At 43.1% G+C, this 25,603-nt stretch overlaps 1 protein-coding gene across 3 annotated transcripts in view; it reads left to right on the forward strand.

The window, feature by feature from the left end:
* The first annotated feature begins 2,859 nt into the window (after window positions 1–2,859).
* The window catches only part of COMMD1 (copper metabolism domain containing 1), a 56,638-nt gene continuing 33,894 nt past the window's right edge, over window positions 2,860–25,603 (forward strand). Inside the window, exons 1-2 of one of the 3 annotated variants that reach the window (XM_035110434.2) lie at window positions 2,860–3,131; window positions 22,186–22,467. In XM_035110434.2, coding sequence (XP_034966325.2) covers window positions 2,937–3,131; window positions 22,186–22,467 — 477 coding nt within the window. In that variant the 5' untranslated portion in view covers window positions 2,860–2,936. The remainder of the gene's footprint in view (window positions 3,132–22,185; window positions 22,468–25,603) is intronic. The other 2 variants (XM_060272315.1, XM_035110435.2) reach the window with 2 other exon arrangements.

Consider the following 25,603-nt stretch of genomic DNA (forward strand, 5'->3'; position numbering starts at 1 on the left):
GAAAGGGGCCTTTCCTGCAGTCGCCGAGAAATACGTCATTCACAAAGGCTGTCTATCACAACTGCCTTTCCTCCGGACCAAAAATAAATTTATTTATTTTTAAAAATGGTTTGCTATGGTATAACTCTGGAAAAGAGAAGCAGGAGCACGTAAGAACAGACATCTGACAGAAGCCAAAAACATTTACAAACGGGGACGAATAGGAACTGGCGAGTGCGATAGGCACCTACAGGCAGCGCTGTTCTGAATTCTGATCTCAGAGTGCAAAATGTAATATCGTTTTGCTGTTCCAGAAGGCTTTTAATTATTGCTCTCTTGGTTTTATTTTAGTGACGCTACCTCTGTTACTGATGTTTATTTGGAGTTCATTTGTTGTAATTTTTAAATTTTTATTATTATATTTATATGTCACCTGGAACTCCCAGGAGCTCAAGGTGGCATAAGCAGTTTTATTTTCCCAACAACCCATTGAGGTAGGTTAGGCTGAGAGACAGCAGCTGGCCCATGGTCATCCAGTGATCCCTGGTTGAACAGGGATTTCAACCCTTAACTCCCAGATCCAGCCACTACTGCATATTTTTATACTGGATCTGTTGTTCTTTATCGCTTTGAACTCACTTCGTGAAAAAGGTAGATGTAAGTGTTTTAAATAAAACAAATATTGACTTTACCACCCTGTGATCCTCAGATGAAGGGCAGTATATAAATTTAATCAAACAAACAAACATATATTAAGCTTCACAATGCATGAGACTACAGGTTCCTGACCCCAATGAATTTACAATCTGTAGACTTACTACTTTTACAACATAGCATATGAAATTCTCCTTAGATAAAGTAGTTAAGGTGAAACTGCAGATTGGAGCAGGTTGACACATACGAGAGACTTTGTCAAATGCAGGTTTACTTGAACATATGCCCCACTGAAATTGGTGGGATTTCTGGGTAAACATTTACAGGTAAGGGTAAAGGGACCCCTGACAATTAAGTCCAGTCGCAAACGACTCTGGGGTTGCGGCGCTCATCTTGCTTTACAGGCCGAGGGAGCTGCGTTTGTCCACTTCAGCAGACAGGTTTTTCTCCCGGCTCATGTGGCAAGCATGACTAAGCTGCTTCTGGCGAAACCAGAACAGCACACAGAAATGCCGTTTACCTTCCTGCCGGAGCAATACCTATTTATCTACTTGCACTGTGATGTGCTTTTGAACTGCTAGGTGGGCAGGAGCTGAGACCGAACAACAGGAGATCACCCCATCGCAGGGTGGTTTAACCCACAGCGCCACCCACATTCCCTCTAACATTCACAGGACTGGGCTGTTAAAATTCCAACTAATCATCCAAGTGCCAACAAAACATTTTGAATTCAGTATATGTTACCAATAAAACATTTTCTGAAGGTAGTTTTTGGCAGGCGAAAATGCATTGTTCCACTGTTTCATGCTAGTACCGGTACACACTGTTTGCTGATCATGGGACGAAAAGGCAAGTTGTTACCATAATGCAACAAGAGCAGCGTGTGATCCTGTCTGATTTGCTAATACACTGAATAATAGACTTAGATATATAAATTAAATGTGACAAGAGAGAGCACCAGTATTTTCAGTGATAATAACAACTATCAGTGAAAAGGAGACAATTTCCTTTAAACATAGATCCACAGAGATATTTCAACAATGCAGAGAGAGATTCATGTAAGTTTACATGGTTATGAAGAGTTGTCTATTCCTTACAAACATATTTTGAATGGAAATAGATGTGTGTTAGTAGCACACCTCTTTTCACATCTATAAAGAATGTTGCCTATGTCTCTTCATTCATGAGTCAATAAGAGTAGCTCAAAAGGAATGTGTTCTCTGCTGTATTTTTCAGATAGGGGGAATCTATAAAATATGCCCTCTCCTGCATAGGCCACTTTGAGGGTTGCCTCATCTGGTCTTATAGGGAGGCCAGCTCAGCACCTAGCAAGAAAGTTATTGTAACCAGTGCTTTTTTCTGGGGGGACACAGGGGTATGCACACCCCTAAATATATTGTGAATCTAAGTTTGGCCTTATCAAGGAGCAGTATTTCAATGAGTAGGACAATGAGAGTACAGTGGACCCTCAGGTTACGTACCTCTCTGGATACGTAATACATATTTTTCCGGGTTTTGCCGCTCACGCATGTGCAGAAGCACTCTATCATGCTGCGTGCATGCGCAGAAGCAGCACCTCTGGTTACTGATTTTTCAGGGTGTGCACGGCCCCCAGAACAAATTAAATTCGTATCCAGAGGGTCCACTGTGCCCCTAAATATTTTTTTTAGGAAAAAAGCACTGATTGTAACTATTAAATGGGATCACGGTTACAATGTGCGAAAATAAGAAAGAGAGCAAGGACCTGAGGAGCTTCTTTGCTTAAGATGGAAATCGCGTTTCCCATGTGACCCTAGAGCGCATCACAAAGCCTTTCTCCTGCTACTTGTGACCTTTCGCACATTACACCGAAGCACTCCCCGTTCCCATGCACTGTGCGGTTAGTTGGCTTAAATAATGTCCTGTGTTTAAACTTCCAGACATGCATTAAAAGGCCATTGTGTGTAGATGGTGGTTTCACCGACGACGCCCCACGGCCATGTCAATGGGAAACCTGCGTTGAAGAGAACGCCTTTACTTCAGTGCTTTTTATTTATTTCATAAAATGAATGCAGCGCTTGATTGTTTTAAAAAAAACACTCTATAAAAAAACCCCTGCGAGCTCAATCGTGAAAAAAACAAAAATGTTTCCGATGTTAACGAACAACATGATTTATTGTTTCGCTGCCATTGTTATTACTACAGCGACCAGCAGGGGTCACCACCGAGCTGGGTAGGATCGCCCAGCTTACGGCTTGGTTTGTCCCCGCCCGGCCGCCGTCCGAACAAATCTTCCAGGCTGCGGCCTAGCCCCTTCGGGAAAGATGGCGGCCGTAGCGGAACGTCCTCTCGCGGAGGCCGCCGCCAAGCCCTTCCTGGGGCTCCTGAACGGCATCGCCCAATGCACCTTCTACGGCAACGCGGAGATCACGGAGGAGCTGCTGCGGGACCAGCTCTACCCGGAAACGGCGCCGCAGGAATTCCGAGCCTTGCTGGCCAAGACGACGGGGGTCGTCAAGGTAACGGGGGCGGGGCCAGCGGGCGATTTAGAGTGCCGGACAGCCAATGAAGCGGCCCGTTGGGGGATTCCGGGCGGGCTAAAGGAGGGGCGGCGCAGCTTAACAGCCAATAGCTTCGAAAGAGGATTAGACAAATCTGGCCCTGTGGTGTAGTGGTTAGAGCGTCAGACCAGGACCTGGCCGACCCGGGTTCAAATCCCCGCTCGGCCATATGAAGCTCACGGGGGTGACCTGGGCCCAGTAGCCTAACCTACCTCACAGGGTTGTTTGGGGGGATTAAATGAGAACCTCCGTTGGGATATAAAGGCGGTGAATCAATGAATCAGTTGCGGTGCTTCTGGATATCAGTTGCTGGAAACCACCGTGGGAGGGGAAGGGGCTAGACGGGGGTCCCACTGGCCTGATCAGGATAAGCGCTCTTCTTGGGTTCCCATGAAACAGCATGTTTGGCTTGCTCTGCGTCCGGAAATTTCCAGACCTACCCAGACGGAAATCGCTCAAATCCGGACGTACGGGCAACCTTAAATAGCGTTTCCTCCGCGATTTTCCTTAAAAAGTCGCTGAAAACCTTCATTTCTTGCTGCAAATTTGCCAAAAAAGCTCAACAATTTTTCCTACCCCTCCAACCCTAACATGATTGAAAAGCCCGAGTTGGGATATCTTTCTAGTTGCCTTTAAGTGGTGAGCATTGCTCATAAAAAAAGTGCCATGTAAAAAAACAAAAGGGGGGGCGGTTCCAGATTATGGGGTGGCCCTGGCAGCATGCTTCCATTTGTTTGTTTATTACATTTATATTTCACATTTTGGGGCCCCTGGGTGCCGGATGGTGGCGATTCCTCAAGGTGTGGACTTGGGGGTGGGGGAGGGCTGGAAGGCCAGAGGCGGCCCCTAAGGCTGAGGCTCTTCACCCATCCTGAGCTATGCTTGTTGTGAGCAGTGCTGCAGAGCAAAAACTTTCCATGGCGGTAAAAATAATAATCTCATAAAGTTCATTAGTAGCAATGAATGCATGCCAACTTCAAATAAATATCAGGCAGACTTGGTAGTTTCAAAGTGTTTAGCTTTGTTTACTAAACACAAGTACAATAAACATGCAAAACTTGCTCACTCTTTAGCTAACTTTGCCAGTGCAAATTACTTTTAATTCATTTCCCCCCCTGGAAAACACACATCACTGTTGAGGAGGTAGGACAATTGTTTAAAATAATTTTTTCCCCATAAGAGTGCTTCAGGCTATGTGAAGGATGCAACTAGGACATTCTACCTCTGATGGGTGGATAAAAATTAACATAATTCATTGTTAAATATGTTGTGAGTGATTTTACATTCTCTTCTGACATTGCCAAATGGTAGGGGCCTTCTGATTTCTTTCCATTTATGTAATATATTTCAGTTTACAAGTCTGCACACATTATATTTTATGTTTATTGTTACCTGTCCGTCCCTCTGGATGTTTCCAGTTTAATATGTGGCAATAATTTTTTCTTGGGTCTGGTCTTCTCCTCCTCCCCATAAATCCATGTTGCTCACTTAATCCTTTTCTTTTTGTGTGCCTTCTTTGAGTCTTACCTTCCTTAACCCCACCCCCATGACTTAGCAGTGTGTGGGCAAATACCGTTTCTGCACTGGCGTGACTGACAGAAAATGAATAAAATATAATGGTGCTGGGAAACGTTCTGTGGTGTGGGAATGTCTCAGAGCAAAAAGATTTAGTTCTCTTGCAAGAAGAATTAGTAATGCTGCATGTTAGGCCTGCAGAACACCTTTTTGGAAACATTTCCCAAAGAACGTAAGAAGGGCCCTTCAGGATCGGACTAAAGACCCACCAAGTTCATCACTCTGCTCTCACAATGGCAAGTCAGAGGCCTCAGGGAAGCCCCCAAGCAGAGCATCAGCAAAATAAGCCTCTTCCCGCTGTGATCTGTAGCAACTGGTATTTCAGAGGAATACCTTTTCATGAAGGTATTGCATTTGCTCAGATAGTGATCTTATTTGCAGGTCACATTATTAAACCCTAATAAAATTAGAATCATAGAGTTGGAAGAGACCACAAGGGCCATCCAGTCCAACCCCCTGCCAAGCAGGAAACACCATCAAAGCATTCTTGACATATGCCTGTCAAGCCTCCGCTTAAAGACCTCCAAAGAAGGAGACTCCACCACACTCCTTGGCAGCAAATTCCACTGCCGAACAGCTCTTACTGTCAGGAAGTTCTTCCTAATGTTTAGGTGGAATTTTCTTTCTTGTAGCTTGAATCCGTTGCTCCGTGTCCGCTTCTCTGGAGCAGCAGAAAACAACCTTTCTCCCTCCTTTATATGACATCCTTTTATATATTTGAACATGGCTATCATATCACCCCTTAACCTTCTCTTCTCCAGGCTAAACATACCCAGCTCCCTAAGCCGTTCCTCATAAGGCATCATTTCCAGGCCTTTGACCATTTTGGTTGCCCTCTTCTGGACACGTTCCAGCTTGTCAGTATCCTTCTTTAACTGTGGTGCCCAGAACTGTACTCCAGGTGAGGTCTGACCAGAGCAGAATACAGTGGTACTATTACTTCCCTAGATCTAGATGCTATACTCCTATTGATGGAGCCCAGAATTGCATTGGCTTTTTTAGCTGCTGCATCACACTGTTGACTCATGTCAAGTTTGTGGTCTACCAAGACTCCTAGATCCTTTTCACATATACTGCTCTCAAGCCAAATTAAACTGTGATTTAATGTGAATGGGCAGCATGTTGGCACTTGCCGTTCCAAGGGCCACACTTCTCTTCTCTGCTCTTGTTGCTACCACGCCAGGGAAGAAACAAGCTAGAATCTGCCTGTGAAGCTGGGCTCATGGTTTGTTTTCCCCAAACAAATGACAAGTGGTAAGCCAAGAAGCAAACTTTGGCTTCTGCTTGCATTGTGTTTGGAGACAAACTAACTACGAGCCTAGACTTGAATGTACAGACAAGCCAGACTCTGGCTTGTTTCCTCTCCAACAGGGCAGAAGTGAAGCGTGGACTTTGGAACAGCATGCTGCCTATTTACATTAAACCATAGTTTAATTCTCTTTCCACTTCAGATGCTGGCCATCTCATTGACCGGTCTGTTTACCATAGAAATTGTAACTGGAATAGTTGGTTGTCAAGCAGTAATGTCTCCTATATTTCAGACTGAAACTTCACATACATCTGCAAAAACTATGGATGTATAGTCTAGCCTTGAAAGTTGAAATTATTCCACTTTTTATCCAAAGTATACCATCCTTCTTACTGAAATAATTTAAGCAGAGGCTACTTCACTTTCTGCCTCTAGGTGGCAATACAATATCAGCTTCGATACCAATATTGGTAGGTGGTTCATAGTTCTTGTTTTAAAATTCAGTACTGTACTTAAAATTCATGAATATGTATCATTTCTTAGTCAGAACATACAAAATATATTATGCTGCTGATGCAGTGTGACTTCTGCAGCATTTTGTTATTTCTCTGGGTCAATATTAAACAAGTTGCATAAATAATACGGTAGTCGTAATTAAGCTACAGTATAACAATTCATTAAAAGCTTTTTTAGCCTGCGTTTTCATCATGAGAACTGCAAGGTGGGCTACAATGAAACAAAGTTAATTGTTAAAAACAACAGTTTTTAACAGATTAAAACCATAGAGCTGGGGTAGGCAACCTCAAGCCCATGGGCCGGATGCGGCCCAATCGCCTTCTCAATCCGGCCCACGGACGGTCTGGGAATCAGTAGGATGTGTCCTTTTATTTAAATTGCATCTCTGGGTTATTTGTGGGGCATAGGAATTCATTCATTCCCCCCAAAAAACGTAGTCTGCCCCCCCCCATGGTCTTAGGGGCGGTAGACCGGCCCACGGCTGAAAAAGGTTTCTGACCCCTGCCATAGAGTTTGTGCAGTGCCAAAAGCCCACAGAAATAATAAGGGGCGGGGTTCAATCTGTAAATGTGATAGGCAAAGCCCCCAGTGGCCATCGTTCAGGAGGGCATTCCACAATCTAGATGCTGAAACTGAGAGGGCTGAATCCCTTGTGCCCACTTCTGACTTGGATGGTGGGACGTAGAATAGAGTCTCAAGGCAGGCAGGCTCCTCTGGGTGGAGGCAGTCCTTCAGATAGCTAAATCATAGAATTGCAGATTTGGAAAGGACCTTGAGGGTCATCTAGTCTAACCTCCTACAATGCAGGAATCTCAACTAAAGCATCCATGACACATGACCATCCACCCTCTGCTTAAAAATCCACCCATCCTCCAAGGAAGGAGAGTCCACAACCTTTTGAGGGAGTCCGTTCCACAGTCAAACAGTTTTTGCCCTCAGAAAGCTCTTCCTGGTAATTAGTCAGAATCTCCTTTCTTGTAACTTGAAACCAATGGGTTTGGTTTCATTGGTTTGAGTCCTACCCTCTGGAGTAGGAGAAAAGAAGCATGCTCCATCTTCCATGTGACAGCCCTTAAGATGTTTGAAGATGGCTATCATATCTTCTTTCAGTCTCCTCTTTTCCAGGCTAAATGTACCCAGCTCCTTCAACCGTTCCTCATAAGGCTTGATTTCCAGACCCTTGATCATCTTGGTTGCCCTCCTCTACACACATTCCAGCTTGTCAACACCCTTCTTAAATTGTAGTGCCCAGAATTGGACACAGTATTCCAGGTGTGGTCTGACCAAGGCAGAATAGGGTGGTATTATTACTTCCCTTGAACTGAACTGAACATTACAATTCTGTTGATGCAGCCGAGAATAGCATTAGTGTTTTTTTTGCTGCTGTACCACACTGTTGACTCATGTTAATAAGCTTGTGGTCTCCTAGGACCCCTATGCCCTTTTCACATACACTACTGGCAAGTCAGGTGTCCCCCATCTTATATTTGTGCAGCTGGTTCTTTCTGCATAAGTGTAGAACTTTACATTTGTCCCTGTTGAATTAATTCCATTGTTTACAACCTTTACGGTTTTAATCAACATTTTGAATTAATCCTGGATGCAAACAGTTAGCCAAAAAGATGAAACCAATTGATGTTGCATGTCCCACACAGCATACTCTGGTTAATAATACAGCTTCTGCACTTTGAGAAAGTCAGAAATTCCAGGTGCATTTGAATGACAGCCTGTGTGCAGTGTAACAGTAGTCTGGTTGGGATGAGAGCTGGAGATTAATGACTTCGGTTAGGTCCATCCCAATCATTGCCCCTGAGAGGATTATAACTTAGAACACCAGCTGAAACTGTTTACAGACACTTCTGACTACTGACGACCCCTGTATATCCAGAAATGCCAGATCTAGGAGCGCTTTCGACCTGCAAGCCTAATTGTAGGGTAAGCGCAATCGCATCCAAAGCAAGCCATACAGTTCTCTCAAAACCATGCATATACAATGGTCCCTCTGGTTAAGAACTTAATTCGTTCTGGAGATCCGTTCTTAACCTGAAACTGTTCTTAACCACTTTAGCTAATGGGGCCTCCCGCTGCCGCCACCACGTGATTTCTGTTCTCATCCTGAGCAAAGTTCTTAACCCGAAGTACTATTTCTGGGTTAGCGGAGTCTGTAACCTGAAGCACCTTTCACCTGAAGCATCTGTAACCTGAGGTACCACACTATTTTAATGTCCCAAGCCCATTAGGAAACAAGACACGCTGATGTCAAGATAATGCACTTCCATGTTAAGTGCATTTAAGAGTGTAGCCTAACAGAGCAACCCAAGCCCCGCTTACGCTGGGCTGCTGAGGTTAGGCAGAGGTGTTGCTCTTCCAAGCTCAGATGCCCTCCAAAAATTACATGGGCAAGCAGGAGGCCTCCTGGGGCATTCCAAGGGAGGAGGTTTCAGATCAACAGAGAAGCCATAGGGAGCCAGTGTGCAACAGGATCAGGGCCGGATTTAGGTTTGATGAGGTCCTAAGATAGGGCCCTTTATATGTCCAGCTGTCCTTTGTCACAACCAATTGTCACTGTTTTTTTGTGTTGAATATATGCTATATGGTAATTTATGGGTATCTCGGACGCAGGTGGTGCTGTGGTCTAAACCACAGAGCCTAGGGCTTGCCAATCAGAAGGTCGGCGGTTTGAATCCCCGCGATGGGGTGGGTTCCCGTTGTTCGCTCCCAGCTCCTGCCCACCTAGCAGTTCGAAAGCACGTCAAAGTGCAAGTATAAAAAAATAGGTACCGCTCCGGCGGGAAGGTAAATGGCGTTTCTTCGCCAGAAGCAGCTTAGTCATGCTGGCCACATGACCCGGAAGCTGTCTGCGGACAAATGCCGGCTCCCTTGGCCTATAGAGCGAGGTGAGCGTGCAACCCCAGCGTCGTCCGCGACTGGACCAAATGTCAGGGGTACCTGTACCTTTAATAGGTATCTAAAGCCATTTGCACATCACAAATAGGAGCCTACACAACACAAAATACTGTTGCTGTATGTAGGCTTTAATTTATTTGTTTTTTATCTGATATTTTGGAAATGTACATCCAGGTGTTTTTTTCCTTTAAATTTTTTTGGGGGCCCCAAGAGAGTGGGGCCCTAAGTAAGAGCTTGTTTAGCTTATACGTAAATCTGGCACTGAACAGCATTGACCTGGAAACAAGCCCTCCCTCCCCTCCACACACACTTTCTGACGTGAGCTATGTATGAGGCATTGGCTTCCCCATTCCACAAAGCCCCACCAGTGGAAGGGTGGAGTTTGGATGGCTTCCTAAATCTGTTGCTTTTTTTTTTTTTTTTTTGCTTAGCTTATTTTGGAGATGCTAGATATTACGTTGTGCATGACTGCTTTTGTTGGCTCTCCCTCTGTATTCAGGAGTTGAGAAACTGTACCTACGGCATAATGTAACTGAATGATGCCATAGTGGTGGATTGGAAAAGGGATGACACAAATAAGAATGTTAGGGGAGCCTGCTGGGTCACTGTTCTCAGTGTGCCAACCCTAGACCTGGGGGAAGCCTTCAATTAGGATGTGAGCAGAACAGTACCTGCCCATGTGGATTTCCCAACAACTGGCATTCAAAGACATAACTGCCTCTTACAGTAGAAACAGAACAAAGACATAAATGACTAGTAGCCACTTGTCTTGCACGAAATCATTCTTCAAGCTTACATGTTTCTTCCTTCATGAGCACAAAGGCCTAAGGATCTTCCCGTTTCAGTGGGACTGTTGCATCATGTCTGAATGGGTCTAATGGTATGTTGAACTGGTAAGACTTTTGTGTGAGAAAGTGGGACAGTCTTGTGATCTGTCTTTTATGGTCCCTATGGACCGGATTCAACTAAGTACCGGTAGTTGTGCTAGAGCAGGCATGTCCAACAGGTAGATCGTGATCTACCAGTAGATCACTGGACATCTGTGGTAGATCACCAGTAGATCAGTGGCTCCCCCCAAAGAAACTTAAAAACTTTGGCTCCCCTAAAAAAGCTCAACATCTTTGCCCTGCACCCCTAAAATGACCTGAACCACCAAAACAGGGCTTTCCTTCCTAAAAAAAAAAAAAAGTTCAATGTTGCTTTCCTCTTCCCTAAAGAAGCTCAACAGCTTTTACATGGGCCTTCCTCCTTCCTAAAAAAAAGCTCAACAACTTTGACCTGAACCACCCAAAAAGGGGGTAGATCACTCCCAGTTTTTAACTCTGTGAGTAGATCGCAGTCTCGTGGAAGTTGGCCACCCCTGTGCTAGAGGGAGCCAACACAACAGAGCTTCTCCTGCAGCAGCTCCCTCTCTTCAGGCTTATTTTTCAAACAGTGCTTTTCATCCTTAAGAATTAAAATGCTTGTGATTGACCTCTGCTAATTATTGAACAGCAGTTACCAGAATGGTGCAGCTATCTGACAGAGAAACCACGGGAGTTAGGATTACATTGCAGCTGGAAGCATGAGTTTGCTGCTGCACTTTGGGAAGAACACTAATGTCATAACAATAAAGTGTAACACATACCTTCTTCATCCTTGTAGTACAGATGGCTCACTAAGCCATGACAAGACTTGTTGTTCTGCAAGAAGGTTATAGTCAGCTCATGTGATGATTTGTTTTTCAAGTTCCTTCAATTCAGAACGTGTTTCCAAGCAATGACCGCATTTCTCATTCTGAGGCTGTATTATCTTTTATATCAGAGACCTCTCACGAAGTTGACTACGGCTTCAGTCTCTCAATAAAGCTCTCTGTATGAGTTAGCACTCCAAAAACCTTTTGTGGGCATCCTAGGGGCTGCATATTAATCTGTACCTATTCAGGTCTGGATGGGATTAATACGTAGATGGAAAAACCGGTGCAGGGCATAATAAAGAATTGCCAAAGGCAAAGCAGTGAGACTGAAACATTAGCATCTTTCCTGTTGAAACCCACATGGCTTCCCCAATTTACTAAGTATGGAAATTTAGACCACAGCAGCATCGGATCATAGTCTGAAGACAAATGGTCCAGCAACTTTGCTTCAGATCTGGACTCAGGCTGGGTGGGAGACCACTTGGGAACTATGGACCAGATTCAACTAAATAGTTGTCCTAGATGGAAGCAGCACAACAAGGCTTCCCCCCCCCCCACTTCCAGCCTCCGCCTGCACAATCACCCGATCATCTCGGGGGGGGGGGGAAGAACCCCAGAACAGTCAGTGGGGGAGAAAGGGGGGAGAAAGGAGGAGATTGTTCTATCTGGCAAGTAGAAACGCTTGCACTGATCATAATAGAACAGCATTGAATTCCTCCCTGAGTTGAGTTTCAATGGTAGAAGAAAGAGGAAAGAAATGTAAAAAATAAAATAAGATGAAAAGAGAAGCATCACACATGGCTATTGCTGCAAGGAATAAATAACGTGTTGCTTTTCTTAACAGGCTTTGTTTTCAGACTAGTCTGTAAATAAAACATTACACAGGAAAAGTCGTGATGGTAGAACTAGCATTTGAGCCGACGACTCAAATTTTGGGGATCAGCCAAAATATTTAATATGGTGAACTATGCAGTCCTGTTATTCAAAGACTTCCAGCTTTGGCATGCCTTAGTTACAATTAATGCTAGTTAATGAGCAAACAATGCTGTCGCTCACCCTGGCCTTTGAATGGGCTGCCCAAGCTAGCTTGCCCAGTCTGAGTGTGGGGCAAAGAGCAGCTTAAAACCGAAAGAACTGACAGAGTTGATAAGAAGCGTCTGGCTCAGAAGCAGCTCTTTGGTTTTGCTGTTGCTTTGTGACACTCATTCTAATGTTGTACTGCACCTTGAAATATTTTTAGAACAGTACAGATTATAAATACACAAAAAATAATTTTATACCCTGGAGAATTCATTATTTGAAAGAACATTTGTTGTCTTCTACATTCACTACCTTTTTAAAAAGTTTGCACAGAATAGATTTCTATTTCCAACAATCCTTTGCCAACTGCCCCCCCCCGAAGACAGGAAATAAATCACTTAAGGCCATTGATTTCAGTGGGTCTACTCTGAGTATGATGAACATGTGATATCACCCATGGGCTCTGTGACTATGCCAAGGTGCTGTGTTCCTTACTTGAATTGAATATGTTTTATTTCTACTGTTGTAGTTCCTCATTTAATTTGTGGGCTTGTACAGTATGTACTGTGCCAGTTAACTGTCTAATTTATTGATACCTACTGGCCAAGCAAAGAAATGAGAACAGCACAAAGTGCACTTCATTGTATCTTGTTGACATAAGTAAGAGCCTGTAAGAATATAGCAGTTGTTTTGCTGAATCATACCAAAGGTTCACCTTCTCCGAAAGCTCACAGACGGCATATTCTTGTTTGTCCTAAACCTATTCCGGTCTTACTGAAAGAGCCATCGTCTTCAATGCTCCCCCAGTCTTTTCTTTTTTGTTAATGTTGTTGTTGTTGTTGTTGTTTAGTTGTTTAGTCATGTCCGACTCTTCATGACCGCATGGACCAGAGCACGCCAGGCACTCCTGTCTTCCACTGCCTCCCGCAGTTTGGTCAGACTTATGTTGGTAGCTTCAGGAGCACTGTCCCAGGGGCAGAGCTAGGGGGCATAGGAGGTGGGCCGCCCTGGGTACCGCCCTGGAGGGGGTGACACTCGGGGCCGCGCCCTTGCCTCCATCCGGCAGCGTTGGAAAAAGAAAAAAGAAAAAATACCAAAGAAAGCTGCAGGGAGGCACATTTCTTTAAGAACTTGCCATAGTTTGCTGTGGTCGACACAGTCAAAGGCTTTTGCGTAGTCAATGAAGCAGAAGTAGACATTTTTCTGGAACTCTCTAGCTTTCTCCATAATCCAGCGCATTCCCTTTAACTTGGCACAACTAAAATGATAAAGTGTGCGCACTCTGAGAACACTCTGTAAATAAGACATACATTTGTGAGTCAGAAATTTAAACATCTGTTGTCTAGCTACCTATTTTTGGAAGGTGATGTGAATTCAGTTAACAGTATCACACATTTTATCTGAATTGTCCCTCTCTCATGTTTGGATTTAAATTGGATTGCCAGGTCTTGAGGGTCAACCTAAAGTTCCAGGGTGTTTAGCATATAGTATGCTTACATGTTCACAAACCTTTAGTGGTACAGTATTCCAACACTTCCTTGCACATGAAGCAGTCCTGCAGAATACCACCCTGCAGTTTCCTCATACTGTATTTCTGAATCAGGTTACAGAATGTAGCAAACCTTGAATGTCCTACTAGAACTAGATTCTAAAGCACCACCTCTACATCCAGGCGTTACATAAATCAATAAAGACTGAGCTTGTGTGCTCTTGTGCACTGCAGGGATTATTGATTGGAGCTAGGCTGCATTTTCCCCATCCCAGGCTCTTCTGCTTAAGATCTTCTCTCTTGACCTCTGAAGTACAAAGCATTACAGCTCTCTTTCTCACAAAGGCAAGGGCTTAGCTGTTTGCCATTTGGAAGAGCTCATTAAATACCGTACTTTTCTGAGTGCACTTTCCTTCTTTTCCTTTCCTTTTAGAGGCAAGAGGATTTTGTTATTTCTCTTTCAGTTTTCTAAGCTTTAGCATGAACAGGCTCATCCAACTGTATTCTATTTAAAGGTCAGTGTCCCTGAAATTCCATAAAACCTTTCTTAATGTAGTTCACAACCCTACAAAATATAGAACCACCTCCAGAGTTTGACAGGATGTTTAAAACATTATAACTATTCCCCTTTTGTTGTGTGTGTGACATCCCTCCAATAATCTCTTTAGCTGAATTATTTTATACTTAAGTATGATTACAAGGATCAAAGAGACCCTGAAACTAGTTCCTTGTGGTCTAGGAGGGCTCTAAACTTTTTTTTTTCAGTAGCGACCCTTGTGCTGTATGGAAAACTGCTTTTGAACAGGGAGAGTTAAAAGCAGTTTGTGGGATTTTAAAAGGCAGGGAAAGAGAAAAATGTACTGGTGTCTGAGATCACCTAAAGCATTTCTCTGGATGACATGCAACCCATTTGCACAACTGCTGTATCAAAAAGGTAAAGGTAAAGGACCCCTGACAGTTACGCCAGTCGTGAACGACTTTGGGGTTGCACCGCTCATCTTGCTTTACTGGCCAAGGGGGCTGGCGTTTGTCTGCAGACAGTTTTTCTGGGTCATGTGGCCAGCATCACTAAGCTGCTTCTGGCGAAACCAGAGCAGCGCACGGAAATGCCGTTTACCTTCCTGCCGGAGCAGTACCTATTTATCTACTTGCACTGTGATGTGCTTTTGAACTGCTAGGTGGATAGGAGCTGGGACCAAGCAACGGGAGCTCACCCCAGGGCCATCTCTAGGCCTGGGTCCGGTGGTGCGGGGCACCAGGCCAGCAGGGGCGCCGCTGCGCCCGCTGAGAGGCGCGGTGTAGGCCGCCCCAGGTGCGCCGGATGTAGTCCTAGGCGCGCCTCTCAGCTGTTTCAGCGGCTTCAGGAGGCGTCGCAGGGGCGTCACAACAGGGGGCGGGCAGCGCCCCCTGGCCCAGGGCCGGCCCTACGGCCAGGCTGGATGGCGCAGGGAGCCGGCCCTCTAGGCGGCAGCCGCGCTGCGCACAGCGCCCACCCACCGCTCTGGGAAACGGGGCGGGTGGGCGCCGGAGGGATCCGTTGCGCCAGGGCGCCAGGTATGATTAAGACGGCCCTGGCTCACCCCATCGGGGATTTGAACTGCTGACCTTCCGATCGGCAAGCCCTAGGCTCAGTGGTACAAATAATATGCATAGGGATGTTCTCCTACTGGCTTCTCCAGTGTTTTCCTAACAGAAGACAAGCTGAGCATCTGAGCAGCCAATGGTTCAAGCCAAAGGAGCCAGCATGATGGAGTTGCGCGCCTGGTTCTGCTGAGGGTTGCCGCAACTTACCAAGAGGGGGAGGAGCCACGCATGGGGAGCTCAGCGTGGTGCAGGAGCTGTGAGAGGAGCATCGCCTGCTGTCGCCATGGGGTTCGCTTGAAACACATTCTAGCTCTTGAGGTGACAATCCTGTACACGCTTAAACCCGGGTGTCAGTAGACACACATAGCACTGCATGGCAGGGGCCTTAAATTTTGTGAGTGTCTTAAATCTACTCTGTACTGTACTCCCAATTACTTTTCAGTTTTATACAGATAGGCCAGCTTGTCTGCATGATTTTTTTATTAAATTGGGCCAAGTTGCATTTCCATCTGGCTGAAACTGCAGTTGTACATTTGTGCAGTGAAAATTGGTACAACTCTAAGAGAATGTGGCCTAATAGTTGTAGAGAAAGAAAAGACAACTGTCTCATATACCGGATAAGTTAAACAAAAGCAACATGGTCGTCAGGCAAAGCAGATGCTGGGGCCAATCAAGTCCAGAACATGGCAACCATGGCGGTTTATGTGTATTATTTCTGCCTTTTCCCTTTTTGTTAACGTTTCAGTGGGAGCAATTTGTTCTGTCTTGGAGCCGTGCAAAACAACTTGTGGTAGCTCCTGATTTCCCCAACTACTCCATTTTATTTCTTTATTTTTTGAAGTAGCTGTATTTAAACTAAGAAATCAGTTTCAGTATTTAACATGGTAAACCTGCAGCGTGGACAGTAAATGTTGTTCAATTGATCAGCCAAACAACGAGCGATATTTTTCGTAAAACAAACTAACTAACTAAAACCCAAGAAGATAATCGACAAGTTTTTGTACTTTTTGTAATCAGCAAATGTTGATTGATGGTTGTTAATTATAAAGAAATTGCATTAACTTAAATAAAGCAATTGTATTAAATTTTTGTTCTCCCCTTCCCCCAAGGATATCAGGCTGGCATGCATACGGTAATCCCCTTCTAATATTATCATTGCTTCATCCTTGGGAGGTAGTTTATGCTAAGAATGGGTAATAAATGCAGCCACAGTTGGTGTGTGTGTGTGTGTGTGTGTGTGTGTTTATTCCCCCCTGCCTTCCCAACACTGAATGTCATCACTGAAGGGTGGCGCATTGGAGCTCAGAAAGCCAGACAGGTACAACACTGTCTACGGAGCTTCTTGGCTACATCTTCCCTGGATTTCCCTTAGTCCAACACTGCCCACTAAGCAATGGCCTTTGACATTAACTGCTTGTTTTCTTCATGGAAACAATTGAAATTAAAGAAGAGAGCCAAGCTTCTCCCACCAACCAGGTGGCCCCTGACTACTGCAGGACTACGGGGCCAGGGGCAACAACCGGAGCTCCCAGGCTGTAGTCTCATTGTGACATTGCAAACTATTAATAGGTAGATATGCATGGCTGCAGAGCCTGTTACTTATGTCTAGTTCTTATGGGCTAAAGAGGGAATAAATACCAGGATTTGAATATTATTAAATAAATAATATGGGGGAATAAATATCAGGATTGCGACATCTTACTATGCACGTTATGGCCTTGGTTTGGCTATGTCTCAAGTGTAATGTTGAAGCACCATGTCCAAACATTATTATATCTAAAACTTTAGAGCAGGGTGGATAAAAATCAAAGTTTTTTTTAAAAAAATCTGATTTTTTAAAAAATTTAAATCGGATTTTTAAAATTTAAATCAGATTTTTAAAATAAAATGCTTTTGGAGGAAAAATCTAAAGATAGTTTTCTATTTAAGTTACATTATAGTTCAAAAGCGATTCATCGGGAAATAAGGATTTGTTTTAAGTTTTTCATGTGTACTAAAACTCAATCTACGTTTTCATTGTTGTTTTTAAAAAACTGTTTAACCACATCAGTTAACAAGCATGGATACATACCGGTATACTGTAATGTTATTGCTTTAGTTAAATAAATTGTTTAAATTGTTATTAAGGAAATAATTATTTTTCTCCTTCCAATAAAGTACAGCATAAAAGTTGTCCAAACATAAACAGTTAACTTATTAAGCCTCACAGTAATTTCATAATTATCTGTCTATGTATTTCTAATAGTATAACCAAATCAGTAATTTTTGATATAAGTGTTAAAAACTACTCTGAAAATTTATTATTCCAAAAATGAAACCTTCATCTGGTTGTCAATATTAAGAGGATCCCAGCGAGGCTGAAGCTTTCTGGAAAAAAATGATTTAAATGCAGTCTTACTGACTAGTGAGTTAAATCGTGATTTAAATCAAATCCACCTTGCTTTAGAGTATTATTTACACAAGCTTTGAGATGAATTCTGTTTACAATTAGGTATATCATACTTGGAAATCAAATAAGTGGAAGCTCTCAAGCATAAAGATGTACTCCTTTCTTAACTGTCTGTGAAATAATACAGTATTTCCACCATCCTGTGGAGCAGTGCACATCTTTGTTCATTACTGTAGTGTGCAGAAAAAATAAAATGTGCAGTAATTGCCTACAGTAACCTCGAGTGAGTGCTGCTATGCTAAATTTAGCCAGAGAGAACTGCAACTTTTTGTCCCTCGTGTCTTCAAAACATGAGCTGACCCGTCTTCTATTTTTAGCTTTCTAAGTGAAACAAGATGAGACATTGAGGTGCAGCCCAAAGCAGCGAGCTGGTTTCCCAGAATGCTTGAAGAAATGTAATAAATAGGAACTCATGATTTTTTTTTTAATGGGAAGGTTAAGGAAGGAGAGTAATTCACATGACCTATCCAGGGCAATGAAGGTCATTTAAAAGTTCTATTGCTTTTCGTCCATTTCCCATAGGTTCCCCCCCCCCTTCTGCCCCATTTGGTTCCCTTGAAATAGTTGCCTTTTAGACAACAGACCAAATAGGCTCCATTTAATGCAGTTCTTTTATCTGTTAAAAATGAATCCGCCTTAAGGAATATGTCCTATCTGGAACTGTTAATTCTTACATAAAGGTAAAGGTAAAGGGACCCCTGACCATTAGGTCCAGTCGTGACCGACTCTGGGGTTGCGCGCTCATCTCGCAGTATTGGCCGAGGGAGCCGGCGTATAGCTTCCAGGTCATGTGGCCAGCATGACAAAGCTGCTTCTGGCAAACCAGAGCAGCGCACGGAAACGCCATTTACCTTCCCGCTGTAGCGGTCCCTAATTTGAAAGACCAGTCTGCCCCTGTGAGGGCTCCCAGAGATGGCAAGTTAATGTAATGTCAAAATGACATCAACGAAAAATGGGTAAAATGGGGTACATTTGCATACAATTTGCAAATGCTGATTGATATGTGTAGATGCAACTTTAGAAATACAATAGTCTCACCACAGTGTGAAAGACTGCGACTAGGCGATGATCTAGATACCTGCTCAGTCTGCTCTCCAGGCGCTAACTGCTGAAATCCATGTCTCTGCCTTCTTGTGGTTCTTTGTCTTTAAATTGTCCCTGGACCTGGCAGCCCTTCAATTAGAGGAAAACTTTAAATAAAGGACTGAGCTCTGTGGAACAGAATACAGTGGTGCCTCGCTTGACGAATTTAATTCATTCCACGGGTCTTTTCTTATAACGAATAATTCGTCTAGCGAATCCCATAGGAATGCATTGAATTTTTTTTTTGCCCATAGAACGCATTAATTGAATTTCAATGCATTCCTATGGGAAACCGCGATTCGCTAGACGAATTTTTCGTAAAACGAATTCATCTAGCGAGGCAACCTCCACTAGAAAAAAATCTTTCGTTAAGTGGAAATTCCGTTAAGTAGGGCATTTGTTAAGCAAGGCACCACTGTACATGGCTACCCTCTTGGAGCCATGTCTTTTATAATGAAATAAATCATAAGCATAACTAGGACCCTTATTCCAACTTGTAATGATACAAGCAATACAGCATTGCAGTTTCTATGTTCAGTGAGGAAGTAATGGGGTCAGCATACTTCCTGCCTGTGATCTGCATTTTTCTGGTTATGAAGATCCGTGGGTGTAAGCAAACTCCTTTTCTGCTCACACAAGTGCTGTGACCTTGCAAAGGGCTTTCAAGAGAACGCCTTTGTTTGGAAAGCCCAAGTTTTCTATAGAACAAAGTGTTACGCTACCCTTAGTACCCATTTGGGAAAGAGTTGAAGGAGTGACTAAAACCACAAATACTTTTAGGAGATGAAAGAGAGAGGCCTACACTTTAAGAACTTATAAAATATATGAACTATAAAAAGCTAGCATTAAACACACTTGCCTGCCTGGTGTGCTCTGTGAACTGTGATTTTTTTTAAAAAAAATCTTATAGAATGAAGGCAATTTTTTTCCAAAATAGATTGCTATTTTTATATTTATATTTTGTCCTTTCTAAATTGAGCCCAGCATGGATACATTTATTTAGTTGTTTATTTAAAATACTTATATATACTTCTACACCTCATGTACCCCATACCTACCAGCTCTAGGCTGATGCTGTACTGAGGATACAGCCCATAGCTGCCAAGTTATCCCTTTTTTAAAGGGGTTTTCCCTTATGCTGAATAGGCTTCCTTGTGAGAAAAGGGAAAACTTGGCAGCTATGGATACAGCCAGGCACAACTCGGAGAAATTAACTCCCCTTCTTCATTCAATTTATCTCATCTCTGTAATGCTAGCCTGTTCAACCTTCTAATCCAGGATCTAATCCTATATCACGGATGAAATATATATTAAAAATATATTAAAATGTCCAGTAGCACCTTAAAGGTAAAGGTAAAGGGACCCTGACCATTAGGTCCAGTCGTGACCGACTCTGGAGTTGCAGTGCTCATCTAGCTTTCTGGCCGAGGGAGCCGACATATAGCTTCCAGGTCATGTGGCCAGCATGACAAAGCTGCTTCTGGCGAACCAGAGCAGCGCACGGAAACGCCATTTACCTTCCCGCTGTAGCGGTCCCTATTTATCTACTTGCACTTTGACGTGCTTTCAAACTGCTAGGTGGGCAGGAGCTGGGACTGAGCAACGGGAGCTCACCCTGTTGCGGGGATTCGAACCGCCAACCTTCTGATTGGCAAGCCCTAGGCCAGGCATCCCCAAACTTCGGCTCTCCAGATGTTTTGGACTTCAATTCCCATCATCCCGGACCACTGGTCCTGTTAGCTAGGGATCATGGGAGTTGTAGGCCGAAACATCTGGAGGGCTGCAGTTCAGGGGTGCCTGCTGTAACCAGTCTTCTAAATTTTCTTTAAGCTGCTCATATGACTTTAATTTAAATTTATTTTTGTCTTCCACCAGCAAATCACTATATTTCAGCCACTTGGTTTCCATATTTAATCTTTTATAGGCCTTAGCCTCCAATAGTGAAATCCACCTAGGTGTTTTCCTTTCTAGCAAATCTTTATATCTAACCCAAACATTATACTATGGTTTTCTAATTATATTATTTTTAAAACTTCTATGGGCCTTTATATTGTCATACCATAGACATGCATGCCATCCAAATACATTATTAAAACCTTCCAAGTCGTAATAATTCAGCATTTTCCAACATAAACGATTCTTTTAACCAACAAAAGGCTGCAGCTTCAAAATAAATCTTTAAATCTGGCAGGGAGAAACCACCTCTCTCTTTCACATCTGTTAGTAACTTAAACTTAATTCTTGGTTCCCCCCCCCTGCCAGATAAACTTAGATAAACCTTTTGACATTCTTTGAAACATTTCATATTGTCAGTACTGTAGTACATGAAGCTGAATTGTTTTTGTTTCTAAAAGCCTTTCATTTCATTGTCAAAATGGCAGCAATGGCAGCAATCTGCAATTTAGAGGGTTTGCTAAACGAAATGCCTCCATGGTTTGGCATGGTAAATTCCTGGATCACAGCCACAGCTGTCGTCAAGAAAAATTCTGTTTCTGGAAACTAACAGTGATATGCTTGTCAAACTCTATTTCTCAGAAAACATAGTGAATTTATATTTGTATTTCCTATTGTGTGTGTAGTAAGGTTGCTTTCCTTTTGGATCTAATATTAAAACCATCTTGTTGATCAATTATTCTTCCATTATGGAAGTAACATTTTAAAGTATTACTATTTTATAGAGTGAGATATGAGAAGGCAGCTGTTTGGAACAATTAGAACCATAACAGATTTATTCTAGGCTGGCTAGCAAACTTCTTTTTTTCATTTTAAGAGCCTTTAATGATTCTTTTCCCTGCTTAAATATAAAATATTCAGAGTTCCACAAATTCACATACCTGCTGGCTAATACCAAGCAACTTTCACTGCTCACCCTTCTCATGAGTGCTCCGTGCTTCTAGAAAAAGGTCTGCCTTGTGGAAGAAGAATTACTTCACGGGGTACATCGGGGCTGAGGTATGTCACCCAGGTGACAGAATTCACTGTTCTCCATTGTATGAGGCCATTAAATCAAAGGAAAATGAAGGTTGGCCTGTAACTTACTTGCATGGGGGTGGGGAGGAAATCAACTCTGAACTCAGAACCTGACAGGAAGTGGCACATTGCTTGCAGCTGCTTATCGTGTATTAAGGACCAAATAATGTACGGTATGTTATGGAAGAGTTTATGCCTTTTCTGTTCACAGTCCGCACTTCCTTGATTATATACTACTGCATTATGTTTTGGGAACTGGTTAACTGAATCCGTAATCCATTCCATGTTTCCTTCTGCAAGAATGAGGAGTGGTAACTAATGTAGTATTATTAGGGACTTGTATTCCATACCTCAGTTTTCCAAGAGGACACTAATGCAGGCTATATTTTTAATTTAATTTTTTTAAAAAATTGTCTACTGGACAATTTATTTCGTCTGCGTCAGACCAACACGGCTACCTACCTGAATCTATATTTTTTTGTGTTTTTGTTTCAGTCAATAGCTTCGGCTGACATGGATTTAAATCAGCTAGAGGCTTTTTTGACTGCACAGACAAAGAAACCAGGAGGCATCACAACTGAGCAAGCTGCAGTTATTGCCAAATTTTGGAAAAGCCACCGAGTGAAAATTCGAGACAGCCTTATAAATCAAAGCAAGTGGGAAAATAGCTTGAAAAACATCAGCTGGAGAGTGGATTTAAAGTCTCAGTCAAGACACGCTGACCAGTTAAACAACCCTGTGGCAATAGTTGAAATGGAACTGGGGAAGCATGGACAGGTAAGCAATTTTTATCTTGTTTTATCAATGCGAAAATGTTTCCTAAAGATTGGGTTCAGCAACAACACAGTCTTCCAACAATGTCAAACTTAACTGAGAAACCGTACAGACACAGATCACTGTCAAGTTGTGGGTGTCTATTGATATAATCGTGCAGAGTTTATTGTTTACTTCGGGGTGGAGAACTGGTTCTCACCAAGAGGACTGATCCTTATCTCCCCCCATCCTCTGTGGAACAAGACTGGCAGGTTTGTCAGTCACGTGACATCACAATGGTATCAGGTGAAGCACTTTAGTTTGCACAGTTTGAAATCTAGTCAAAGGCACAATGCTTTGCAAGGCCCAAGAAGCACCTGCTTATCGGGACTTGCAAAGTGCTGCGCATGGGCTTTCAAAGTCCCGACAATCAGCTGATTGTTGATAGGCTTTCCAGGCGCTGTCAATCAGCTGATCACTGGTGTCTGCAGTCCTAAACAAATGTACATTAGATGTGAATATGGTTGAAAAGTGTTTAACTTATTTTCAGGTAAATATAGGTAAAGGTAAAGGTACCCCTTACCATTAGGTCCAGTCATGTCCGACTCTGGGGTTGCGGCGCTCATCTCACTCTATAGGCTGAGGGAGCCGGTGTTTGTCCGCAGACAGCCTGTTGCCAGCATGACTAAGCTGCTTCTGGCGAACCAGAGCAGTGCAAGGAAACACTGTTTACCTTCCCACCAGAGCGGTACCTATTTATCTACTTGCACTTGACGTGCTTTCGAACTGCTAGGTGGGCAGGAGCTGGGACCGAACAACGGGAGCTCACCCCGTCGCATGGATTCGAACCGCTGACCTTCTGATCAGCAAGCCCTAGGCTATGTGGTTTAACCCACAGCGCCACCCGCGTCCCCAAGCCTGCTTCTGCAGAAATCCTGTTCTGCAATAATTACACATGTGTGAGCCTGCTTCTACACATGTGTAATTATTGCAGAACAGGATTTGACTCCCAGTTACCTTCTGTGTAAGAAAAACTCCATGTATGAAGAAGAGAGTCTTTGGTTATTGTGATGAGAGCTTTACAATCGCACATGCAAAAACCTATTTTGAGAAATCTACTTGTCTCTGAAGCTCACTTGGCAAGTCACTCTCTCGCAACTTAGCTCACAGAGCTGTTTCGAAGTTCAAATGCTATTCTCAGTTCACTGGATTTAACCAGATTTTGGGGTGGGGGATCTGTTCTCAGCTTTTTGGTTCTTCTTGGCACCTGCTAATGTTAAACAGAAGCATGTCATGCAGCAGCACTATGGCTAACTCTCTGCTCAAGATAAAAGTATTTACTGCTTTAATATATGTTTCTGAAAGCATTACATCTCTTAAATGCATTACTTTCTTAAAATCACTTTCTCATTTTAGTTTTACACTCATCCCAAATACCGGTAACTAAAATCAGATCCTTCATCTGATATTCCTTGATCTGGTCAAAGCCAACTATAACGCCATCCTGTTAATTTTTCTCAAGACCTTTATCTCAGATAGTTTATTGTACAAATAGTTTAAGTGGCCTGAATAATTCTCTCTCCCCTCCCTGTTTCAGAATGTGCTGGCATTTGCTATCATTACCGTATGCCAGCCATTTTAGGATTGTGTTCTTAGGAAACTTGGCATTCCACAGAAACTGACCAGAGATTCCTTGAAGAGATGCTTCGCCTTGGTGGACAAACTGTGGGACTTTTTGTGAAAGGCACTATCTCAGGGGAATGTTGAGTGCATTTTGAAATGAACACTTAATGGAGAAGCAGTTAGGCCTGTATGGCACTCTTCATGACCTGAGAATGCCCTCAGAATCTGTCTCATAATCCTTTGCAATGTGTAGGAATTTTACAGTTATCTCAAAGGGGAAGAAATAGGAAGTTGGAAAACTGTGGTTGTATCAAATTTGTGTTGTTTGAGTTGCTTGCCATTACAGACTGATCACATGAAATGGTGGATTCTACATATATTTTAAGGGATATGGGTGGCCCTGTGGTCTAAACCACAGAGCCTAGGGCTTGCCAATCAGAAGGTTGGCGGTTCGAATCCCCGCGACGGGGTGAGCTCCCGTTGCTCAGTCCCAGCTCCTGCCAACCTAGCAGTTCGAAAGCACGTCAAAGTGCAAGTAGATAAATAGGTACCGCTCCGGCGGGAAGGTAAATGGTGCTTCCATGCACTGCTCTGGTTTCACCAAAAGCGGTTTAGTCATGCTGGCCACATGACTTGGAAAAACTCTGCGAACAAACGCTGGCTCCCTCGGCCTATAGAGTGAGATGAGCGCCGCAACCCCAGAGTCATCTGCAATTGGACTTAATTGTCAGGGTCTTTTACCTTTTTAGAAGCAGACTCGGCAAAGGAAGTAGCGAAGTTAGAGGTGTTAAGAGGCAGGAGAAAGCATGCAAAATGTCTTTTATAGTAGTTGTGGAAAGACTGCACGGGCGTGGAGGAGCAGTAGTGTGTTCCCATTTCCTGCAACTTTAATCCAGACTGTTACATGTCTTTCTTACTTTAGTATGACAAGTGTAATAGTGGCAATTTATTAAAAATATACTATCTCCCAAGTGAAAAATATTAGAAATTGGTCACCCTAGTGACCAGGATAAATGTAATCACTTGAGCTTTGTTCACCTTGAAAATATACGTATTAGCTGGAACAGTTATGTAACTGGATAAAGTGAAATGTGAAAAACAAAACAAAACCATAATAAAAGGGCAAGGTTCACACTGCTGAGGGAGAAGTGGAATAAAACAGATTTATTATGCTGAACCTTGTTTAAACACTGTCCATTATGTCAGTGGCTATTTTTCCTCTACATTATTTCTCTACTACAGCATCAAACACTGAACAAAAAGAAAATGTATGTTAGCAGGATACAGTTGGGAACAAGATCACCTTGAATATTTTCTGTTGCCACTTACGCCCAACCCTCACCCATCTCTGAGCCCACTTCTGGCACCTGAGCCTCATTTGTGAGAGAGGTGGCTGGGGAGTCTTTAGTGCCTCTTTCATTACTTACTCCCTTTTGCTCTTAAATTTTTCCTTTCGGTGTATGTACTGGTATGCTGTTCTTTATCCAGTTCCTTAGAAATTCTTTAGCAGCTGGAAATAAATCAAATATGATGCATC

Source organism: Zootoca vivipara, chromosome 3 (assembly GCF_963506605.1).
Source record: "Zootoca vivipara chromosome 3, rZooViv1.1, whole genome shotgun sequence".
In the NCBI taxonomy this organism is placed as follows: Eukaryota; Metazoa; Chordata; class Lepidosauria; order Squamata; family Lacertidae; genus Zootoca; species Zootoca vivipara.